At 42.9% G+C, this 20378-nt stretch overlaps 1 protein-coding gene across 1 annotated transcript; it reads left to right on the forward strand.

Annotated features, from left to right (window-relative positions):
- The first annotated feature begins 705 nt into the window (after positions 1–705).
- Positions 706–20323, forward strand: eppk1 (epiplakin 1). Its single transcript, XM_028421811.1, is given in 6 exon segments — positions 706–809; positions 3477–3608; positions 3701–3763; positions 5071–11776; positions 11779–19493; positions 19495–20323. Coding segments are annotated over 3 exon segments (14787 nt in total). The 5' UTR covers positions 706–809; positions 3477–3608; positions 3701–3763; positions 5071–5076; the 3' UTR covers positions 19867–20323.
- Positions 20324–20378: the final 55 nt, after the last annotated feature.

Genomic DNA, 20378 nt, shown 5'->3' on the forward strand with positions numbered 1-20378 from the left:
TCATCCAAACAACCTCTGACTTTCCTTTTTCTTCAGAATCTCCAGCGTGGCCACTACACCCTGTTTTTCACGGCAACATGAATCTGGTCTCGGCAGAGGTGAAAAAAAAAATCAATGTCGGTGCCAAATAATATTGGCTGCTTCATCTACTCATCACCTTCAGTTAATGCATTTGCATTTGTTTTTATGCACATGTTTTATTAACGAGTGACACACATCAGTGCCCCTCTAACCTGTCAAGTTTCAACCTCTTCCCACTGAAAACCTGCCAAACTAGAGGCAAAGACAAAGCTCTGTGTGTTTGCAGGGAATCCGGCTCTGCTTGCTGCAGTGTGGCTGGGTAGATAAGGAAGATAAGCCTCTGCATTACTTGTCACCTTCTTATTGTTATTACAGAAATCATTTGCTGTAAAGACAAAAGCAGTATAACATTTAAGTATGTAGACTTTCATAATATTTAACTTTATCATTACCTGTTCAATACATTTCCTCAACTTGAGGATGTTTTTACAAGATGCAGTTTGCTGTTATTGTTTCAGCGGACAATGGACATGTTCTAAGGAAGCCAGCAGGAATTTCAGGCAGCTCCCTGCACTCAGATCTCCGGCCATTGCTCCCTGTCACTCTGAGCAGAGGAGGCTGTTACTTCATCATTAGGGGGAGGGGCTTCACAGCTGGCCTGGCTGTATATCTGACCCACCAGCAGTGAGCACTTCAGAAACCTTGGGAACACTTCAGGATCACAGGATGTCTGTCACATCAGCGGAGACTGAATGCTGAGCAGCGCAGTTTGAACTTCGTTCCAGCAGGTAAGGGCAGATTTCTTCCAACACAGTGTTGTTTAATTGGAAACATATTTACAGTAAAGCTTACCTTCTTGTCAGTGGGACAAGTTGCACAAAGAAAAGCTATGCATGAGTTTGTGTCTTGCTCATTCAGGCAATTCTATCTGATTAAAAAAAAAAGGGAAAGCAAACATTCCTCACAGATTACGCCACATCTGTTAAAACACAGTTTTACACGATGCCTGTCTGCACTGGCCTCCGAGCTGTTGACATAATCAAAGATTTCACATACAGAAACTCTGACGTGCAGCACCGGTACAGCGTTGCCTCATTCATTCTGGTTTTAAATTGCTGAGGTGTTGTCAGGAATGCATTGTGATGATAATGATCTCTGTGTACTACATATGATGTAACTCTTTACTGTATGTAACCCAAAAGTTAGAGCAGACAGGTAATTAACAGTAATGTGTCAGTTATGAGATATCTGTACAGATTATTTTGTATCTACGAGGTTCAAACGCAGCCGGTTGACTGGTTATCAGCACTGAAACCTTCCTGTCACTCAGACAGATTCTTGGCTAAGTTAAAGCTATAGTTAGAAGACATGTAACTCCATTTTGTCAAACACATCAGCCATTGTAGGAAAGATTTACTTTTTCGTAACCTAGTAAATCAATGCCAGAGGAACAGTTTTACTTTCTAATTGAGGCAGCGTCATAAAATATGACCAATAAAACCATAACTATTTGTTTTATAGTAAGACTGACTTTTGACCAATTGTTTTATACTTTTGGTTATCGATCAAACAACATAGTATATGTTTGTCCTCATTAAAGGTGTGGCGTTGTGATAACATCAGCATCCGCCCCTCCATAGCCCTCATGTTTGGATGTTCTTTTGCTGTCTCACCCAGACAACCATATGTCATTTAACTGTGTGGCTGTGTGAGGCTATGTTGGGTGTGTGATATGTGCCCTATGAGTAAATACAGATGTATGGCAGAGGTTAGAAATAAGAGGCAGTTAATACATATCTGCTGCTGACACCTCCATTTCTGTAGGGTGGTGGATTGAGCCCTGTAAAGGGTGAACAGTGCAGCTATGTTAACGATGTGGTGACTCTTCAGCTAACGTATTTGCCCTCATGATGTGATAAGCAAACTCACATGGTGCAATAAATGTAAAGTGAATGTTTGACATCATTTAAAACTCTCAAACATTTACCAAGTGGGAGACAAAATCAAACAGCCAGTGCAGCAGCATCAGGGAGAGATACCACAGACCTGCTGCTGTCCTCTTCACACACACGGTGCAGTCTGCAGTAAGTCAAGAGGGGTGTGTGTGTGTGTGTGTGAGACCTAGCCTGCAGGTCTCACCTTGCCTCTTTACAACATGTATGAATGGCATCTTCAGACAGTAAAAACAATTAATGTCTTTACAACTTTTTACAGTTACCATTGTCTGTGATCAGGTTTACCCTCCTAGAGAGCTGAGGCCACTTTGTGAGTTCTCTCCACACCCTTTTTTCTGAGAATGTTTTTTTTTCACTCCTATGTGTGGCAATGACATCATGTGCTGTAAGACACTTGACCTCTCAGCTGAACGGATGGAGGAAGTCCCTGACTTCCAGCGAACCGCACACTTTTGTACTTTCAGTATCCGCAGTTAAAGTGCTCAGTTGTTGTTTTGCTACAAAAAGTTTCATGTACAGATTTAAATGAACTTTTTATCTCATTTCTGACCAAAGGGAAACTAAACTAGCATCACCTGATTTTATTATTCTCCTGCAATTTAACAGGAATTATCATCACAGTCACATTGGTGACCTCTTGTGGTTGCTTAAATTAGTACATGCTGGCAGGCGTGATGGGACTCATGACCTTGGTAAAAAGATTTGCCTTGGCGGTTTTGTAAAACCAAGATCTTTTGCTGAGTATTTTCAGTGCCTAAAACTTTGCGGAAACACAAAAGGACAGCTGTCGCATAGCAGCAGTTGGTAATAATGCAGATAGAGAGGGCCATAGGTATGTCATCTAAGTGCAAGATGTCAATGGTGCAATAAGCAGTAGGACCAGTAGAAAACATGTGACAGAGGCCCTTTGAATGGAATGACAACATGTCAGTCAGCTGGCAGTACCATGCAGCATATTTTTGTCTCCTGCACATTGTTGCAGAGTGTTCACCAGGTCAAATTCCTTGACCGTCTTTGTCCTATTGAATGTTTGCCTTTCACTTTTTTTTTTTAACTTTCTTATTAACGCCTGGCATTTATTTTTTGTGTGTCTAATGTTTTCCATGCGTGTTACAACACAGTGATTCCTGCTGGTCCAGTTTCAACACATTGCGTCCTGCCATGCCAAAGTAAATACAGGATGTGTGTGAAACGGGCAGAGTTTTTTTTTCCTTATCTGTGCAGAGGCATGGTGAAAACTTAAACCCTAATTACAATATTATTATTATTATTATTATTATTATTATTGTGTGGAAAAGATCATTAAAATGTGTGGCGCATGTAATGTTGTTAATGTTTATTTTAAACTTGTCTGATGTGCACCGTTCCATTTTATGGTAGAGTTGTAAAACTTATAAATGAAGGACAAAGGTACAATAAATATTTAGTGTGCACAGTAAAAACGAAACTTGCCCTACCAAAGAATTACTTTGTTTTTTAACGTTCATCTTATCTCTACAGTGACATCAGAGAGAATCGAAAGCCCAGGAGCTCTGACCATAAAAGCCCGGAGATCTGTGGCCTTTACCTTGGATTTTGGAGCGGCCAGAAGCATTGGAGGATCTGAGGTTTCCCACAGACTCGGAAAGAAAGGTTTTAATATATACAGTATACAGTTAAAAGTTAAAGTTGACAGAAAATAACTGTTATTAATAACGCTTGTTTCAATTCTTTGCCATTTATAGCTGAGGAAGGCGTAGAAAGGTCACAGATTAAAGTCTGGAAGTGGAAATCCCACCAACTGCCAAGTAAGTACAGTATGAGCATCAAAATATAAAAAGAATTAAAAAAAAAAACTGTGTTTCCCACAGACCAGCTAGCAATTTGTGGTGACACCTTGTTGCCGGTGCAGATAGTGTCATGGTGTTGTGACAGTCGTCAGGGTTTATGCAGAGTGTGAGCAGGAAGTGCAATGTAAACATACACTTCTGAAGCTGCTATAGGTTAAATATACACCTGTATGCTTATCTAATGACAATTTTAAAGCTACAAGAAGCAATCAGAAATACTTTATTAATCCCAGGGGGAAATGGCTTGCATTTCAGGTGCTCCATGCATACTCAAAAACAGGTTAGAAATATAAAATAAGGTAAAATAGTAAGAATAAAATAAAATAAAATTCTAAACAATAATAAACATTGAAGTTATACAGTTTAATCTTAATTCTCCTAGTTAGTTCAGACTAATAAGACAAATTTTTCTAGAACCCTGCCTGGACCTTCCCCCACCTCAACTCTATACATTACAGAGCAGGCCAGTAGAATTAGTTTGCTCATACAAATACCTGGACTTTATTTCGGAGGAAGACCTGTCTTTTAAATTTCATGTTGAATCAGCTGTCAGTATTTGTGCATGCATGCCAACGGAACAATAGTTATATTTTTAAATCGTGTTGGAAAAGAAAACACGAAACTTATTTGTGGTGGCGGGTGTTGATTGTGTGGCAGCCTGTCATGTATTGGTCTGTGTATAGGAAACACTGAAAAATCAATTAAAGGTAGGGTAGGAGATTTCATTCTGATGCACTTTTTGTTAAATTAGTGTAACTTCTCTTTACAATCCAATAGCAACCGATTAGTTCGGCAGTTTCGCTTTAAAACGAAGAATATGAATCATCTGTGGAAGCTATAAAATGCTAAAAACATCAGCCAATCCTACGAGGCCTATAGTTGGCTGGTTGTCACTCTCTTCCTGCTCTGCGCGCACCAGAGAGGTACGTGCATGATGGCCGAAGTCACAGACTGGTTGGGAGGCGTGGCTTCGGGGTGAGCTCCGAGAGAAAGGGGCGTGTGTTTACTTTCAAAATCTGGCTGACTCTCACTGAGTTTTCAAAATCTCCTACCCTACCTTTAATACATGTGTATTTATTCAAATCTTTACATTGCATCTTTGGTAATATAAATGAATTAGTGAAGTTTGAAATAAAAGCAGGATTACATGGATTACAATAAAATGTATATGCATAGATATACTTGATGAGAATTAATGCTGATAGTGTTTAATAAGAAATGTTGTGGTGAACCCAAATGAGTTTAACTCATTGTTTGATTTTCAGGTCAAGATGCATTCCATTGAAGCAAAACAAAATGGCAGCACCAAAGCCCATGGACCTGTGGCTGCCATATTTCTGGAGAAATCAAATGAGAAGATAAGCATCTATCAAGCAATGAAAAAACGTTTGCTTAAACCAGGTACAGCGTTGGCTCTGCTTGAAGCCCAGGCTGCCACAGTAGGCATTGTAGACCCCAAAAACAACAGAAAGCTGCCTGTTTCTGATGCTGTTAAGGAGGGAGTGATTGGGCCAGAGATGAAAGAGAAACTTCTCACAGCAGAGAAAGCCATCAGTGGGTATGTAGATCCCTACACTAACCAGATGATTTCTGTCTTCCAAGCAATGCAAAAAGATTTAGTCCCACGAGATTATGGATTGAGGCTGCTGGAGGCACAGATAGCCACACAGGGCCTGTTTGATCCCATCGAGAAGAAAAATATTTCAGTAGAGTCAGCGATTCAGAAAGGCTACTATGAAAAAGGTTTGCTTAATGATGAGATGTCAGAACTCAAAGCGTTTTACAACCCAACCTCACAGGAAAATCTTAACTACCGAAAACTCAGAGAGAAGTGCACTGTGGAGCCTGACACAGGCCTGTTGCTCCTTCCTGTCTCTGTCACCTTCAAGGGTCTGCGAAAAGGAATTTCTTCTGCCCAACTCCTTGAATCAAAGGTCATTGACAATAAAACATTTGATGACCTGCAGAAAGGAAAGACCACAACACAGGATGTGATGCTGATAGAAACAGTGAAAGAATACCTGGAGGGCAAAGGCAGCATTGCAGGCATTGCGCTGCTCTCATCTGATCAGAGAATGAGCATTTATCAAGCTATGAAGCAAGGAATCCTGATGCCTGGAACATCTCTAATTCTCCTGGAAGCACAAGCTGCAACTGGATTCATGATTGATCCTGTAAAAAATAAAAAGTACACAGTGGATGAGGCTGTCAAAAACAAGATTGTTGGCCCAGAATTTCATGCAAAGCTGCTTTCTGCTGAGCGAGCAGTAACTGGATACAAAGACCCATATTCAGGTGAAACCATCTCCTTGTTTGAAGCACTGTCCAAAGACCTCATTGTTAAGGAACATGGAATCCGGCTGCTGGAGGCACAGATTGCTACGGGTGGAATAATAGATCCAGTCCACAGTCACAGGCTTCCCACAGATGTGGCCTTCGAGAGAGGCTATTTCAATAAAGAAATGAACAAAATACTAGAGGATTCAGGTGATGATACAAAGGGTTTTTTTGACCCAAACACAGAACAGAACCTAACCTATCTTCAGCTGATGGAAAGGTGTGTCACTGATCCTGCCACTGGACTTTGCCTCCTTCCTCTCCATGACAAATCAGGCAGGCAGAACTTCAGCTTCATAGATAACCAAACTAAAATGACCTTCAAAGAGGCGAAAGTGAAAGTGACATATGGGAAGTACATGGGAATGACTGTCTCACTGTGGGAGCTGCTGATGTCCGAGTACTTTGATGAAAACCAAAGACAAGAAATCCTCCAAAAATACAGAGACGGGAAACTCAGCATAAAGATGATCATTACAACAGTTCTGGAAGTCATTGAAAAGTCTGTGAAAACAACTAAAGCTGTCTTTGAAGGCATAAGAGAAACAGTTACAGCAAAACAGCTTGTGGAAGCAGATATTATTAGCGAGGAGGTCCTTGAAGATCTAAAAAAGGGAAAGAAGTCCGTGAAGGATGTGATAGAAGATGAAAACGTAAACGTGTACTTAAAGGGGAAAGACAGCATTGCAGGTATTTTGCTTCCCGATTCTCAAATCATGACTCTCTACCAGGCCAGACAGAAAAGAATTCTGATGCCAGGAACTGCCTTGGTACTACTGGAGGCACAGGCAGCAACAGGGTTCATTATCGACCCTATTGGAAACAGAAAGTTTTCAGTGGATGATGCTGTCAAAGCAAAGATTGTGGGGCCTGATGTTTGTCAAAAGCTTCGCTCGGCAGAGAAAGCAGTCACTGGATACAAAGATCCATACGATGGCAAAATAATCTCCTTGTTCCAAGCGATGCAAAAAGACCTGATCCTAAGAGACCATGGAATTCGACTCCTGGAGGCACAAATTGCCACTGGGGGGATCATTGACCCAGTGAACAGCCATCGCATCCCTGTCCATGTGGCATATAAGAGAGGGTACTTCAATGAAGAAATGAATCTGATCCTGGACGATCCAAGTGACGACACCAAAGGTTTCTTTGATCCCAACACCCAGGAGAACCTTACATATTTGCAACTTATGGCCAGATGTGTGACTGATCCGAGTACAGGCTTGTGCCTCCTGCCCATCAAAAGTAAGAGCATCAAAGTCAGGATAGATGATAACATGAGAGAAACATTCAAAACAACAAGGGTTACTGTCAAGTATGGCAGGTTTAAAGGCCAGCATGCAACACTGTGGGATCTTATCAACTCAGAATATCTGTCAGAGGACCAACGACAGGAGTTTTTCAGGCTGTTCAAGTCAAGGAAAATCACAATTGAGGAACTCATTGTGACCATTACAAAGATTGTTGAGAGTAAGGAGATAAAGCAGCAAGAAGGCCTGAACTTTGAGGGTCTCAGAGGAGAAGTCTCAGTTGTAGATCTTCTGGATCTTAAAATCTTGGATCAAAGCACATACAACAGTTTGATTGATGGAAAGATTACAAGCTCTGATGTGATGAAAATGGCCAACGTGAGAGCATATCTACAAGGGACCAGTTGTGTTGCTGGGTTAATCCTGCAACCTTCCAATAAAAAACTAAGCATCTATCAGGGACAGCAAACTGGCCTTCTCACACCTGGAACTGCCCTCTGCCTCCTGGAAGCTCAAGCAGCTACAGGATTCATTGTTGATCCTGTGAAAAACAAAAAACTTACAGTGGAACAAGCTCTCAGAGATAAGATTATTGGTCCACAGATGTATGAAAAGCTACTGTCTGCAGAGAGAGCTGTCACAGGATACACAGATCCATACACAGGTCAGAAGATCTCACTTTTCCAAGCTTTGAATAAAGATCTTATTGTGAAGCAGCATGGCATCCGTTTACTGGAGGCCCAGATTGGCACAGGTGGCATCATTGATCCCTTAAAGTGTCTTCACTTACCCCTTGAGGTTGCTTATGAGAAAGGATATTTTGATGCTGAACTTAATCAAATTCTGACAGACCCAACGGATGACACAAAGGGCTTTTTTGACCCAAAAACACATGACAATCTGACATACTTGGAGATGTTAAACAGATGTGTAAAAGACAAGGAAACTGGACTGTTTCTCCTGCCACTGAATGATACACTGAAAGCCACAGAAACGATGGAAAAGACATATACTGACATGGAGATAAAGCAAGAGTTTGAAAAGACAGATGTAAAAGTATCTCTAGGACGCTATTCAGGAAAAGCAGTCTCTCTGTGGAACTTGATTCACTCTGGGTACTTTACTGAAGATCAACGGCTCGAGTTAATTGAAAAATACAGAACAGGAAAGATTACTACACAAACCATAATCACATTAGTGATTTCCACAATTGAAACACTGGAAAAGAGTGAAACTCCCAAAATGGTAATGGGCCTCAGAAAACATGTCTCTGCACAGCAACTACTGGATTCTGATATTATTAACACAGAAACATTTAAACAAATAAAAGAAGGAAAGCTGTCATTTGAAGCAGTAGCCCAGGGTGACACTGTGAGAGGATATCTGAAGGGAACTGGAAGCATTGCTGGAATCAAGGTTCATTCATCCCAGAAAGTCATGAGCATACATGAGGCAAAAAAGGAAGATCTGTTGACTCCTGGCATTGCACTGCTACTACTGGAAGCACAGGCTGCAACAGGATGGGTCATCGACCCCCTCAAAAACAAGTTCTACTCTGTTGATGATGCTGCAAAAGAGAAAATAATTGGACCAGATGTCCTTGAGCAACTTCTCTCAGCTGAAAGAGCTGTCACTGGCTATATAGATCCATACACAGGTGTAACAGTGTCACTGTTTGAAGCAATGAATGAACAGCTGATTGAAAGAAGCAATGGCCTTCGCCTTCTTGAAGCACAAATAGCCACTGGAGGAATCATTGACCCACATCAAAGTCACAGGCTGCCTGTTCATGTTGCCATCAAAAAGGGATATCTAAATGAAGACATTCACAAACTTCTGTCCAGCCCCACTGATGATGCAAGGAGCTTCTTCGACCCAAATACTAAAGAAAACCTCTCTTACGTCCAGCTGATAAATCAGTGTGAGAAAGACCCTAAAACTGGACTACTTCTCCTACCACTGTCTAACAAAAAATCCCAGGTGTTTCACACAGATGAGCAAATAGAGCTGGCATTCAAAAACAAAATTATTACAATCAATGTGGGAAATTTTAAAAACAAGGAGGTCACACTGTGGGAAGTGTTGCTCTCTGAGTACATTTCAAAACAAAAACGGGAGCAGCTCATAAAACAGTACAAAACTGGAACTATGAAGATTGAGGAGCTCATTGAAATACTCACAGTGATCATTACAGAAGTGTCAACCAAACAAAAAAAGTTCAAAGGATTGAGAAAGCAAGTCTCAGCAAGTGAATTGTATGAGTCCAAGATTATCTCAAAGGAGCTTTTCACCCAGATTGTAACAGGAGAAATAAGTGATGAAAAAGTTGACAAAATGGAATCAATTCAAAAGTATCTTGGCGCTACAAACTGTATAGCAGGTGTCAGACTTGAATCTACAAAGAGGGTTATGAGTATCTACGAAGCCAAATGTAAAGGTCTACTGACTCCAGGTACCTCTCTGGTTCTGCTGGAGGCTCAGGCTGCCACTGGTTTTGTCATTGACCCTGTAAGCAACAGAAAGCTTTCTGTGGAAGAGGCTGTGGCTCAAGGAGTGGTTGGCAACGAGTGGAAAAACAAACTGCTTTCAGCAGAAAGAGCCGTCACAGGTTACAAAGACCCCTACACTGGAAACATGATTTCTCTGTTCCAGGCCCTGAAGAAAGATCTGATTGTGAAAGATCATGGAATTCGTCTCCTTGAAGCACAAATTGCAACAGGAGGCATAATTGATCCAGTGTACAGCCACAGAGTACCCGTACAGGTGGCTTACCAGAGAGGCTACTTTGATGCTGAAATGAACCAGATTCTGTCTGACCCTGATGATGACACCAAGGGGTTCTTTGATCCCAACACTCAAGAGAACCTCACTTATCTACAACTTGTTGAGAGGTGTGTAACAGATCCTCTTTCAGGCCTTAACTTACTGGTCATTGTGAAGAAAGGCGAGTTTTACTTCTTTGTTGATGAGGCAACAAAACTCATTCTGAAATCTACCACAACAACCAAAGCAGGAGGCAAGTACCAAGGCAAAACAGTGTCACTGTGGGAGCTGCTCTACTCCAAATACATCACCGAAGAGAAGAGGAGAGAGCTGGTGCAACAGTACAAGGCAGGATCAATCACAATTCAACAATTTTTAGACATCATCTTGACAATCATACAGAAGCAGACCACAACAACCTCATCTGTCATCACAAGCAAACCATCAGAAACAAAAGTGGACAGCAGCACTACAAAAACTACCATCACTACAACAGTCACAGAAACTACAAACTTTGAAGGTATCAGAAAGGATGTCACTGCTACTGAGCTCCTGGAATCAAAAATCATTGATGAGAACCTCTTCAAAGATCTCAGTACTGGAAAGGTCACAGTGACAGAAGTAAGTGAAATGGACTCAGTGCGTCGGTACCTGAAGGGAACCAACAGCATTGCTGGAGTTTACCTCCAGTCCACCAAAGAAATCTTGAGTATCTATGAAGCCAAATGCAAAGGTCTGTTGACTCCAGGTACCTCTCTGGTTCTGCTGGAGGCCCAGGCTGCCACTGGTTTTGTCATTGACCCTGTGAACAACAAAAAGCTTTCTGTGGAGCAGGCAGCTGGTCAAGGAGTGGTTGGCAACGAGTGGAAAAACAAACTGCTTTCAGCAGAAAGAGCCGTCACAGGGTACAAAGACCCCTACACTGGAAACATGATTTCTCTGTTCCAGGCCCTGAAGAAAGATCTGATTGTGAAAGATCATGGAATTCGTCTCCTTGAAGCACAAATTGCAACAGGAGGCATAATTGATCCAGTGCACAGCCACAGAGTGCCCGTACAGGTGGCTTACCAAAGAGGCTACTTTGATGCTGAAATGAACCAGATTCTGTCTGACCCTGATGATGACACCAAGGGGTTCTTTGACCCCAACACTCAAGAAAACCTCACTTATCTCCAGCTAGTTGAGAGATGTATCACTGACCCCATCACAGGCCTTAGCTTACTGGTCATTGTAAAGAAAGGCGAGTTTTACTTCTTTGTTGATGAGGCAACAAAACTCATTCTGAAATCTACCACAACAACCAAAGCAAGAGGCAAGTACCAAGGCAAAACAGTGTCACTGTGGGAGCTGCTCTACTCCAAATACATCACCGAAGAGAAGAGGAGAGAGCTGGTGCAACAGTACAAGGCAGGATCAATCACAATTCAACAATTTTTAGACATCATCTTGACAATCATACAGAAGCAGACCACAACAACCTCATCTGTCATCACAAGCAAACCATCAGAAACAAAAGTGGACAGCAGCACTACAAAAACTACCATCACTACAACAGTCACAGAAACTACAAACTTTGAAGGTATCAGAAAGGATGTCACTGCTACTGAGCTCCTGGAATCAAAATCATTGATGAGAACCTCTTCAAAGATCTCAGTACTGGAAAGGTCACAGTGACAGAAGTAAGTGAAATGGACTCAGTGCGTCGGTACCTGAAGGGAACCAACAGCATTGCTGGAGTTTACCTCCAGTCCACTCAAGAGACCTTGACTATCTATGAAGCCAAATGCAAAGGTCTGCTGACTCCAGGTACCTCTCTGGTTCTGCTGGAAGCCCAGGCTGCCACTGGTTTTGTCATTGACCCTGTGAACAACCGAAAGCTTTCTGTGGAGCAGGCAGCTGGTCAAGGAGTGGTTGGCAACGAGTGGAAAAACAAACTGCTTTCAGCAGAAAGAGCCGTCACAGGGTACAAAGACCCCTACACTGGAAACATGATTTCTCTGTTCCAGGCCCTGAAGAAAGATCTGATTGTGAAAGATCATGGAATTCGTCTCCTTGAAGCACAAATTGCAACAGGAGGCATAATTGATCCAGTGCACAGCCACAGAGTGCCCGTACAGGTGGCTTACCAAAGAGGCTACTTTGATGCTGAAATGAACCAGATTCTGTCTGACCCTGATGATGACACCAAGGGGTTCTTTGACCCCAACACTCAAGAAAACCTCACTTATCTCCAGCTAGTTGAGAGATGTATCACTGACCCCATCACAGGCCTTAGCTTACTGGTCATTGTAAAGAAAGGTGAGTTTTACTTCTTTGTTGATGAGGCAACAAAACTCATTCTGAAATCTACCACAACAACCAAAGCAGGAGGCAAGTACCAAGGCAAAACAGTGTCACTGTGGGAGCTGCTCTACTCCAAATACATCACCGAAGAGAAGAGGAGAGAGCTGGTGCAACAGTACAAGGCAGGATCAATCACAATTCAACAATTTTTAGACATCATCTTGACAATCATACAGAAGCAGACCACAACAACCTCATCTGTCATCACAAGCAAACCATCAGAAACAAAAGTGGACAGCAGCACTACAAAAACTACCATCACTACAACAGTCACAGAAACTACAAACTTTGAAGGTATCAGAAAGGATGTCACTGCTACTGAGCTCCTGGAATCAAAAATCATTGATGAGAACCTCTTCAAAGATCTCAGTACTGGAAAGGTCACAGTGACAGAAGTAAGTGAAATGGACTCAGTGCGTCGGTACCTGAAGGGAACCAACAGCATTGCTGGAGTTTACCTCCAGTCCACCAAAGAAATCTTGAGTATCTATGAAGCCAAATGCAAAGGTCTGCTGACTCCAGGTACCTCTCTGGTTCTGCTGGAAGCCCAGGCTGCCACTGGTTTTGTCATTGACCCTGTGAACAACCGAAAGCTTTCTGTGGAGCAGGCAGCTGGTCAAGGAGTGGTTGGCAATGAGTGGAAAAACAAACTGCTTTCAGCAGAAAGAGCCGTCACAGGGTACAAAGACCCCTACACTGGAAACATGATTTCTCTGTTCCAGGCCCTGAAGAAAGATCTGATTGTGAAAGATCATGGAATTCGTCTCCTTGAAGCACAAATTGCAACAGGAGGCATAATTGATCCAGTGCACAGCCACAGAGTGCCCGTACAGGTGGCTTACCAAAGAGGCTACTTTGATGCTGAAATGAACCAGATTCTGTCTGACCCTGATGATGACACCAAGGGGTTCTTTGACCCCAACACTCAAGAAAACCTCACTTATCTCCAGCTAGTTGAGAGATGTATCACTGACCCCATCACAGGCCTTAGCTTACTGGTCATTGTAAAGAAAGGCGAGTTTTACTTCTTTGTTGATGAGGCAACAAAACTCATTCTGAAATCTACCACAACAACCAAAGCAGGAGGCAAGTACCAAGGCAAAACAGTGTCACTGTGGGAGCTGCTCTACTCCAAATACATCACCGAAGAGAAGAGGAGAGAGCTGGTGCAACAGTACAAGGCAAGATCAATCACAATTCAACAATTTTTAGACATCATCTTGACAATCATACAGAAGCAGACCACAACAACCTCATCTGTCATCACAAGCAAACCATCAGAAACAAAAGTGGACAGCAGCACTACAAAAACTACCATCACTACAACAGTCACAGAAACTACAAACTTTGAAGGTATCAGAAAGGATGTCACTGCTACTGAGCTCCTGGAATCAAAAATCATTGATGAGAACCTCTTCAAAGATCTCAGTACTGGAAAGGTCACAGTGACAGAAGTAAGTGAAATGGACTCAGTGCGTCGGTACCTGAAGGGAACCAACAGCATTGCTGGAGTTTACCTCCAGTCCACCAAAGAAATCTTGAGTATCTATGAAGCCAAATGCAAAGGTCTGTTGACTCCAGGTACCTCTCTGGTTCTGCTGGAGGCCCAGGCTGCCACTGGTTTTGTCATTGACCCTGTGAACAACAAAAAGCTTTCTGTGGAGCAGGCAGCTGGTCAAGGAGTGGTTGGCAACGAGTGGAAAAACAAACTGCTTTCAGCAGAAAGAGCCGTCACAGGGTACAAAGACCCCTACACTGGAAACATGATTTCTCTGTTCCAGGCCCTGAAGAAAGATCTGATTGTGAAAGATCATGGAATTCGTCTCCTTGAAGCACAAATTGCAACAGGAGGCATAATTGATCCAGTGCACAGCCACAGAGTGCCCGTACAGGTGGCTTACCAAAGAGGCTACTTTGATGCTGAAATGAACCAGATTCTGTCTGACCCTGATGATGACACCAAGGGGTTCTTTGACCCCAACACTCAAGAAAACCTCACTTATCTCCAGCTAGTTGAGAGATGTATCACTGACCCCATCACAGGCCTTAGCTTACTGGTCATTGTAAAGAAAGGCGAGTTTTACTTCTTTGTTGATGAGGCAACAAAACTCATTCTGAAATCTACCACAACAACCAAAGCAGGAGGCAAGTACCAAGGCAAAACAGTGTCACTGTGGGAGCTGCTCTACTCCAAATACATCACCGAAGAGAAGAGGAGAGAGCTGGTGCAACAGTACAAGGCAGGATCAATCACAATTCAACAATTTTTAGACATCATCTTGACAATCATACAGAAGCAGACCACAACAACCTCATCTGTCATCACAAGCAAACCATCAGAAACAAAAGTGGACAGCAGCACTACAAAAACTACCATCACTACAACAGTCACAGAAACTACAAACTTTGAAGGTATCAGAAAGGATGTCACTGCTACTGAGCTCCTGGAATCAAAAATCATTGATGAGAACCTCTTCAAAGATCTCAGTACTGGAAAGGTCACAGTGACAGAAGTAAGTGAAATGGACTCAGTGCGTCGGTACCTGAAGGGAACCAACAGCATTGCTGGAGTTTACCTCCAGTCCACCAAAGAAATCTTGAGTATCTATGAAGCCAAATGCAAAGGTCTGTTGACTCCAGGTACCTCTCTGGTTCTGCTGGAAGCCCAGGCTGCCACTGGTTTTGTCATTGACCCTGTGAACAACAAAAAGCTTTCTGTGGAGCAGGCAGCTGGTCAAGGAGTGGTTGGCAACGAGTGGAAAAACAAACTGCTTTCAGCAGAAAGAGCCGTCACAGGGTACAAAGACCCCTACACTGGAAACATGATTTCTCTGTTCCAGGCCCTGAAGAAAGATCTGATTGTGAAAGATCATGGAATTCGTCTCCTTGAAGCACAAATTGCAACAGGAGGCATAATTGATCCAGTGCACAGCCACAGAGTGCCCGTACAGGTGGCTTACCAAAGAGGCTACTTTGATGCTGAAATGAACCAGATTCTGTCTGACCCTGATGATGACACCAAGGGGTTCTTTGACCCCAACACTCAAGAAAACCTCACTTATCTCCAGCTAGTTGAGAGATGTATCACTGACCCCATCACAGGCCTTAGCTTACTGGTCATTGTAAAGAAAGGCGAGTTTTACTTCTTTGTTGATGAGGCAACAAAACTCATTCTGAAATCTACCACAACAACCAAAGCAGGAGGCAAGTACCAAGGCAAAACAGTGTCACTGTGGGAGCTGCTCTACTCCAAATACATCACCGAAGAGAAGAGGAGAGAGCTGGTGCAACAGTACAAGGCAGGATCAATCACAATTCAACAATTTTTAGACATCATCTTGACAATCATACAGAAGCAGACCACAATAACCTCATCTGTCATCACAAGCAAACCATCAGAAACAAAAGTGGACAGCAGCACTACAAAAACTACCATCACTACAACTGTCACAGAAACTACAAACTTTGAAGGTATCAGAAAGGATGTCACTGCTACTGAGCTCCTGGAATCAAAAATCATTGATGAGAACCTCTTCAAAGATCTCAGTACTGGAAAGGTCACAGTGACAGAAGTAAGTGAAATGGACTCAGTGCGTCGGTACCTGAAGGGAACCAACAGCATTGCTGGAGTTTACCTCCAGTCCACTCAAGAGACCTTGACTATCTATGAAGCCAAATGCAAAGGTCTGCTGACTCCAGGTACCTCTCTGGTTCTGCTGGAGGCCCAGGCTGCCACTGGTTTTGTCATTGACCCTGTGAACAACCGAAAGCTTTCTGTGGAGCAGGCAGCTGGTCAAGGAGTGGTTGGCAACGAGTGGAAAAACAAACTGCTTTCAGCAGAAAGAGCCGTCACAGGGTACAAAGACCCCTACACTGGAAACATGATTTCTCTGTTCCAGGCCCTGAAGAAAGATCTGATTGTGAAAGATCATGGAATTCGTCTCCTTGAAGCACAGATTGCAACAGGAGGCATAATTGATCCAGTGTACAGCCACAGAGTGCCCGTACAGGTGGCTTACCAGAGAGGCTACTTTGATGCTGAAATGAACCAGATTCTGTCTGACCCTGATGATGACACCAAGGGGTTCTTTGACCCCAACACTCAAGAAAACCTCACTTATCTCCAGCTAGTTGAGAGATGTATCACTGACCCCATCACAGGCCTTAGCTTACTGGTCATTGTAAAGAAAGGCGAGTTTTACTTCTTTGTTGATGAGGCAACAAAACTCATTCTGAAATCTACCACAACAACCAAAGCAGGAGGCAAGTACCAAGGCAAAACAGTGTCACTGTGGGAGCTGCTCTACTCCAAATACATCACCGAAGAGAAGAGGAGAGAGCTGGTGCAACAGTACAAGGCAGGATCAATCACAATTCAACAATTTTTAGACATCATCTTGACAATCATACAGAAGCAGACCACAACAACCTCATCTGTCATCACAAGCAAACCATCAGAAACAAAAGTGGACAGCAGCACTACAAAAACTACCATCACTACAACAGTCACAGAAACTACAAACTTTGAAGGTATCAGAAAGGATGTCACTGCTACTGAGCTCCTGGAATCAAAAATCATTGATGAGAACCTCTTCAAAGATCTCAGTACTGGAAAGGTCACAGTGACAGAAGTAAGTGAAATGGACTCAGTGCGTCGGTACCTGAAGGGAACCAACAGCATTGCTGGAGTTTACCTCCAGTCCACCAAAAAAATCTTGAGTATCTATGAAGCCAAATGCAAAGGTCTGCTGACTCCAGGTACCTCTCTGGTTCTGCTGGAGGCCCAGGCTGCCACTGGTTTTGTCATTGACCCTGTGAACAACAAAAAGCTTTCTGTGGAGCAGGCAGCTGGTCAAGGAGTGGTTGGCAACGAGTGGAAAAACAAACTGCTTTCAGCAGAAAGAGCCGTCACAGGGTACAAAGACCCCTACACTGGAAACATGATTTCTCTGTTCCAGGCCCTGAAGAAAGATCTGATTGTGAAAGATCATGGAATTCGTCTCCTTGAAGCACAAATTGCAACAGGAGGCATAATTGATCCAGTGCACAGCCACAGAGTGCCCGTACAGGTGGCTTACCAAAGAGGCTACTTTGATGCTGAAATGAACCAGATTCTGTCTGACCCTGATGATGACACCAAGGGGTTCTTTGACCCCAACACTCAAGAAAACCTCACTTATCTCCAGCTAGTTGAGAGATGCATCACTGACCCCATCACAGGCCTTAGCTTACTGGTCATTGTAAAGAAAGGCGAGTTTTACTTCTTTGTTGATGAGGCAACAAAACTCATTCTGAAATCTACCACAACAACCAAAGCAGGAGGCAAGTACCAAGGCAAAACAGTGTCACTGTGGGAGCTGCTCTACTCCAAATACATCACCGAAGAGAAGAGGAGAGAGCTGGTGCAACAGTACAAGGCAGGATCAATCACAATTCAACAATTTTTAGACATCATCTTGACAATCATACAGAAGCAGACCACAATAACCTCATCTGTCATCACAAGCAAACCATCAGAAACAAAAGTGGACAGCAGCACTACAAAAACTACCATCACTACAACTGTCACAGAAACTACAAACTTTGAAGGTATCAGAAAGGATGTCACTGCTACTGAGCTCCTGGAATCAAAAATCATTGATGAGAACCTCTTCAAAGATCTCAGTACTGGAAAGGTCACAGTGACAGAAGTAAGTGAAATGGACTCAGTGCGTCGGTACCTGAAGGGAACCAACAGCATTGCTGGAGTTTACCTCCAGTCCACTCAAGAGACCTTGACTATCTATGAAGCCAAATGCAAAGGTCTGCTGACTCCAGGTACCTCTCTGGTTCTGCTGGAGGCCCAGGCTGCCACTGGTTTTGTCATTGACCCTGTGAACAACCGAAAGCTTTCTGTGGAGCAGGCAGCTGGTCAAGGAGTGGTTGGCAACGAGTGGAAAAACAAACTGCTTTCAGCAGAAAGAGCCGTCACAGGGTACAAAGACCCCTACACTGGAAACATGATTTCTCTGTTCCAGGCCCTGAAGAAAGATCTGATTGTGAAAGATCATGGAATTCGTCTCCTTGAAGCACAGATTGCAACAGGAGGCATAATTGATCCAGTGTACAGCCACAGAGTGCCCGTACAGGTGGCTTACCAGAGAGGCTACTTTGATGCTGAAATGAACCAGATTCTGTCTGACCCTGATGATGACACCAAGGGGTTCTTTGACCCCAACACTCAAGAAAACCTCACTTATCTCCAGCTAGTTGAGAGATGTATCACTGACCCCATCACAGGCCTTAGCTTACTGGTCATTGTAAAGAAAGGCGAGTTTTACTTCTTTGTTGATGAGGCAACAAAACTCATTCTGAAATCTACCACAACAACCAAAGCAGGAGGCAAGTACCAAGGCAAAACAGTGTCACTGTGGGAGCTGCTCTACTCCAAATACATCACCGAAGAGAAGAGGAGAGAGCTGGTGCAACAGTACAAGGCAGGATCAATCACAATTCAACAATTTTTAGACATCATCTTGACAATCATACAGAAGCAGACCACAACAACCTCATCTGTCATCACAAGCAAACCATCAGAAACAAAAGTGGACAGCAGCACTACAAAAACTACCATCACTACAACAGTCACAGAAACTACAAACTTTGAAGGTATCAGAAAGGATGTCACTGCTACTGAGCTCCTGGAATCAAAAATCATTGATGAGAACCTCTTCAAAGATCTCAGTACTGGAAAGGTCACAGTGACAGAAGTAAGTGAAATGGACTCAGTGCGTCGGTACCTGAAGGGAACCAACAGCATTGCTGGAGTTTACCTCCAGTCCACCAAAAAAATCTTGAGTATCTATGAAGCCAAATGCAAAGGTCTGTTGACTCCAGGTACCTCTCTGGTTCTGCTGGAGGCCCAGGCTGCCACTGGTTTTGTCATTGACCCTGTGAACAACAAAAAGCTTTCTGTGGAGCAGGCAGCTGGTCAAGGAGTGGTTGGCAACGAGTGGAAAAAACAAACTGCTTTCAGCAGAAAGAGCCGTCACAGGGTACAAAGACCCCTACACTGGAAACATGATTTCTCTGTTCCAGGCCCTGAAGAAAGATCTGATTGTGAAAGATCATGGAATTCGTCTCCTTGAAGCACAAATTGCAACAGGAGGCATAATTGATCCAGTGCACAGCCACAGAGTGCCCGTACAGGTGGCTTACCAAAGAGGCTACTTTGATGCTGAAATGAACCAGATTCTGTCTGACCCTGATGATGACACCAAGGGGTTCTTTGACCCCAACACTCAAGAAAACCTCACTTATCTCCAGCTAGTTGAGAGATGCATCACTGACCCCATCACAGGCCTTAGCTTATTCCCACTGCAGAAGTGATGCATGTTTTACTGTGATAAATTTGTACATCATTATTTATCATCAGCAGATCTCTGAGCCAACGTGCACATGGGTCATAGCACTGACACTCCAATGATAAAATTGTCACATGAGAAGTAAGCAGAGCAGTTGTTAGCAATCCGTTTATGAGGCTTTTTTTATCCATTTTATTTTCTTCTGAAAAACATACAAATATTTTGCATTTATCATACTTGGTTATTATTGTGTTATGGTTTTTTGGGGTCTATGGATTTGGTGTTTTTGTGTTCACCTTTTCTGGGTACTGGACAGCTAAAGTTTTCATAACATTTGGACACATATAGCCTTTTTCTGATCTAAGTCAGCTGTGAGTCAAGTAAAAATAGTTTTTGTTTTGACAATATTAAGATCCGATTTTGAATGTTTTTGGTTCCTTCCTTGCACTGTTATGTGCCTCAATAAATGTTGAGCATATGAATACTATCTCTGGTCTTTTGTTGCACTTTCAGAATTGGTCTTCATGTGTATTTTTA

Source organism: Parambassis ranga, chromosome 2 (genome assembly GCF_900634625.1).
Source record: "Parambassis ranga chromosome 2, fParRan2.1, whole genome shotgun sequence".
In the NCBI taxonomy this organism is placed as follows: Eukaryota; Metazoa; Chordata; class Actinopteri; family Ambassidae; genus Parambassis; species Parambassis ranga.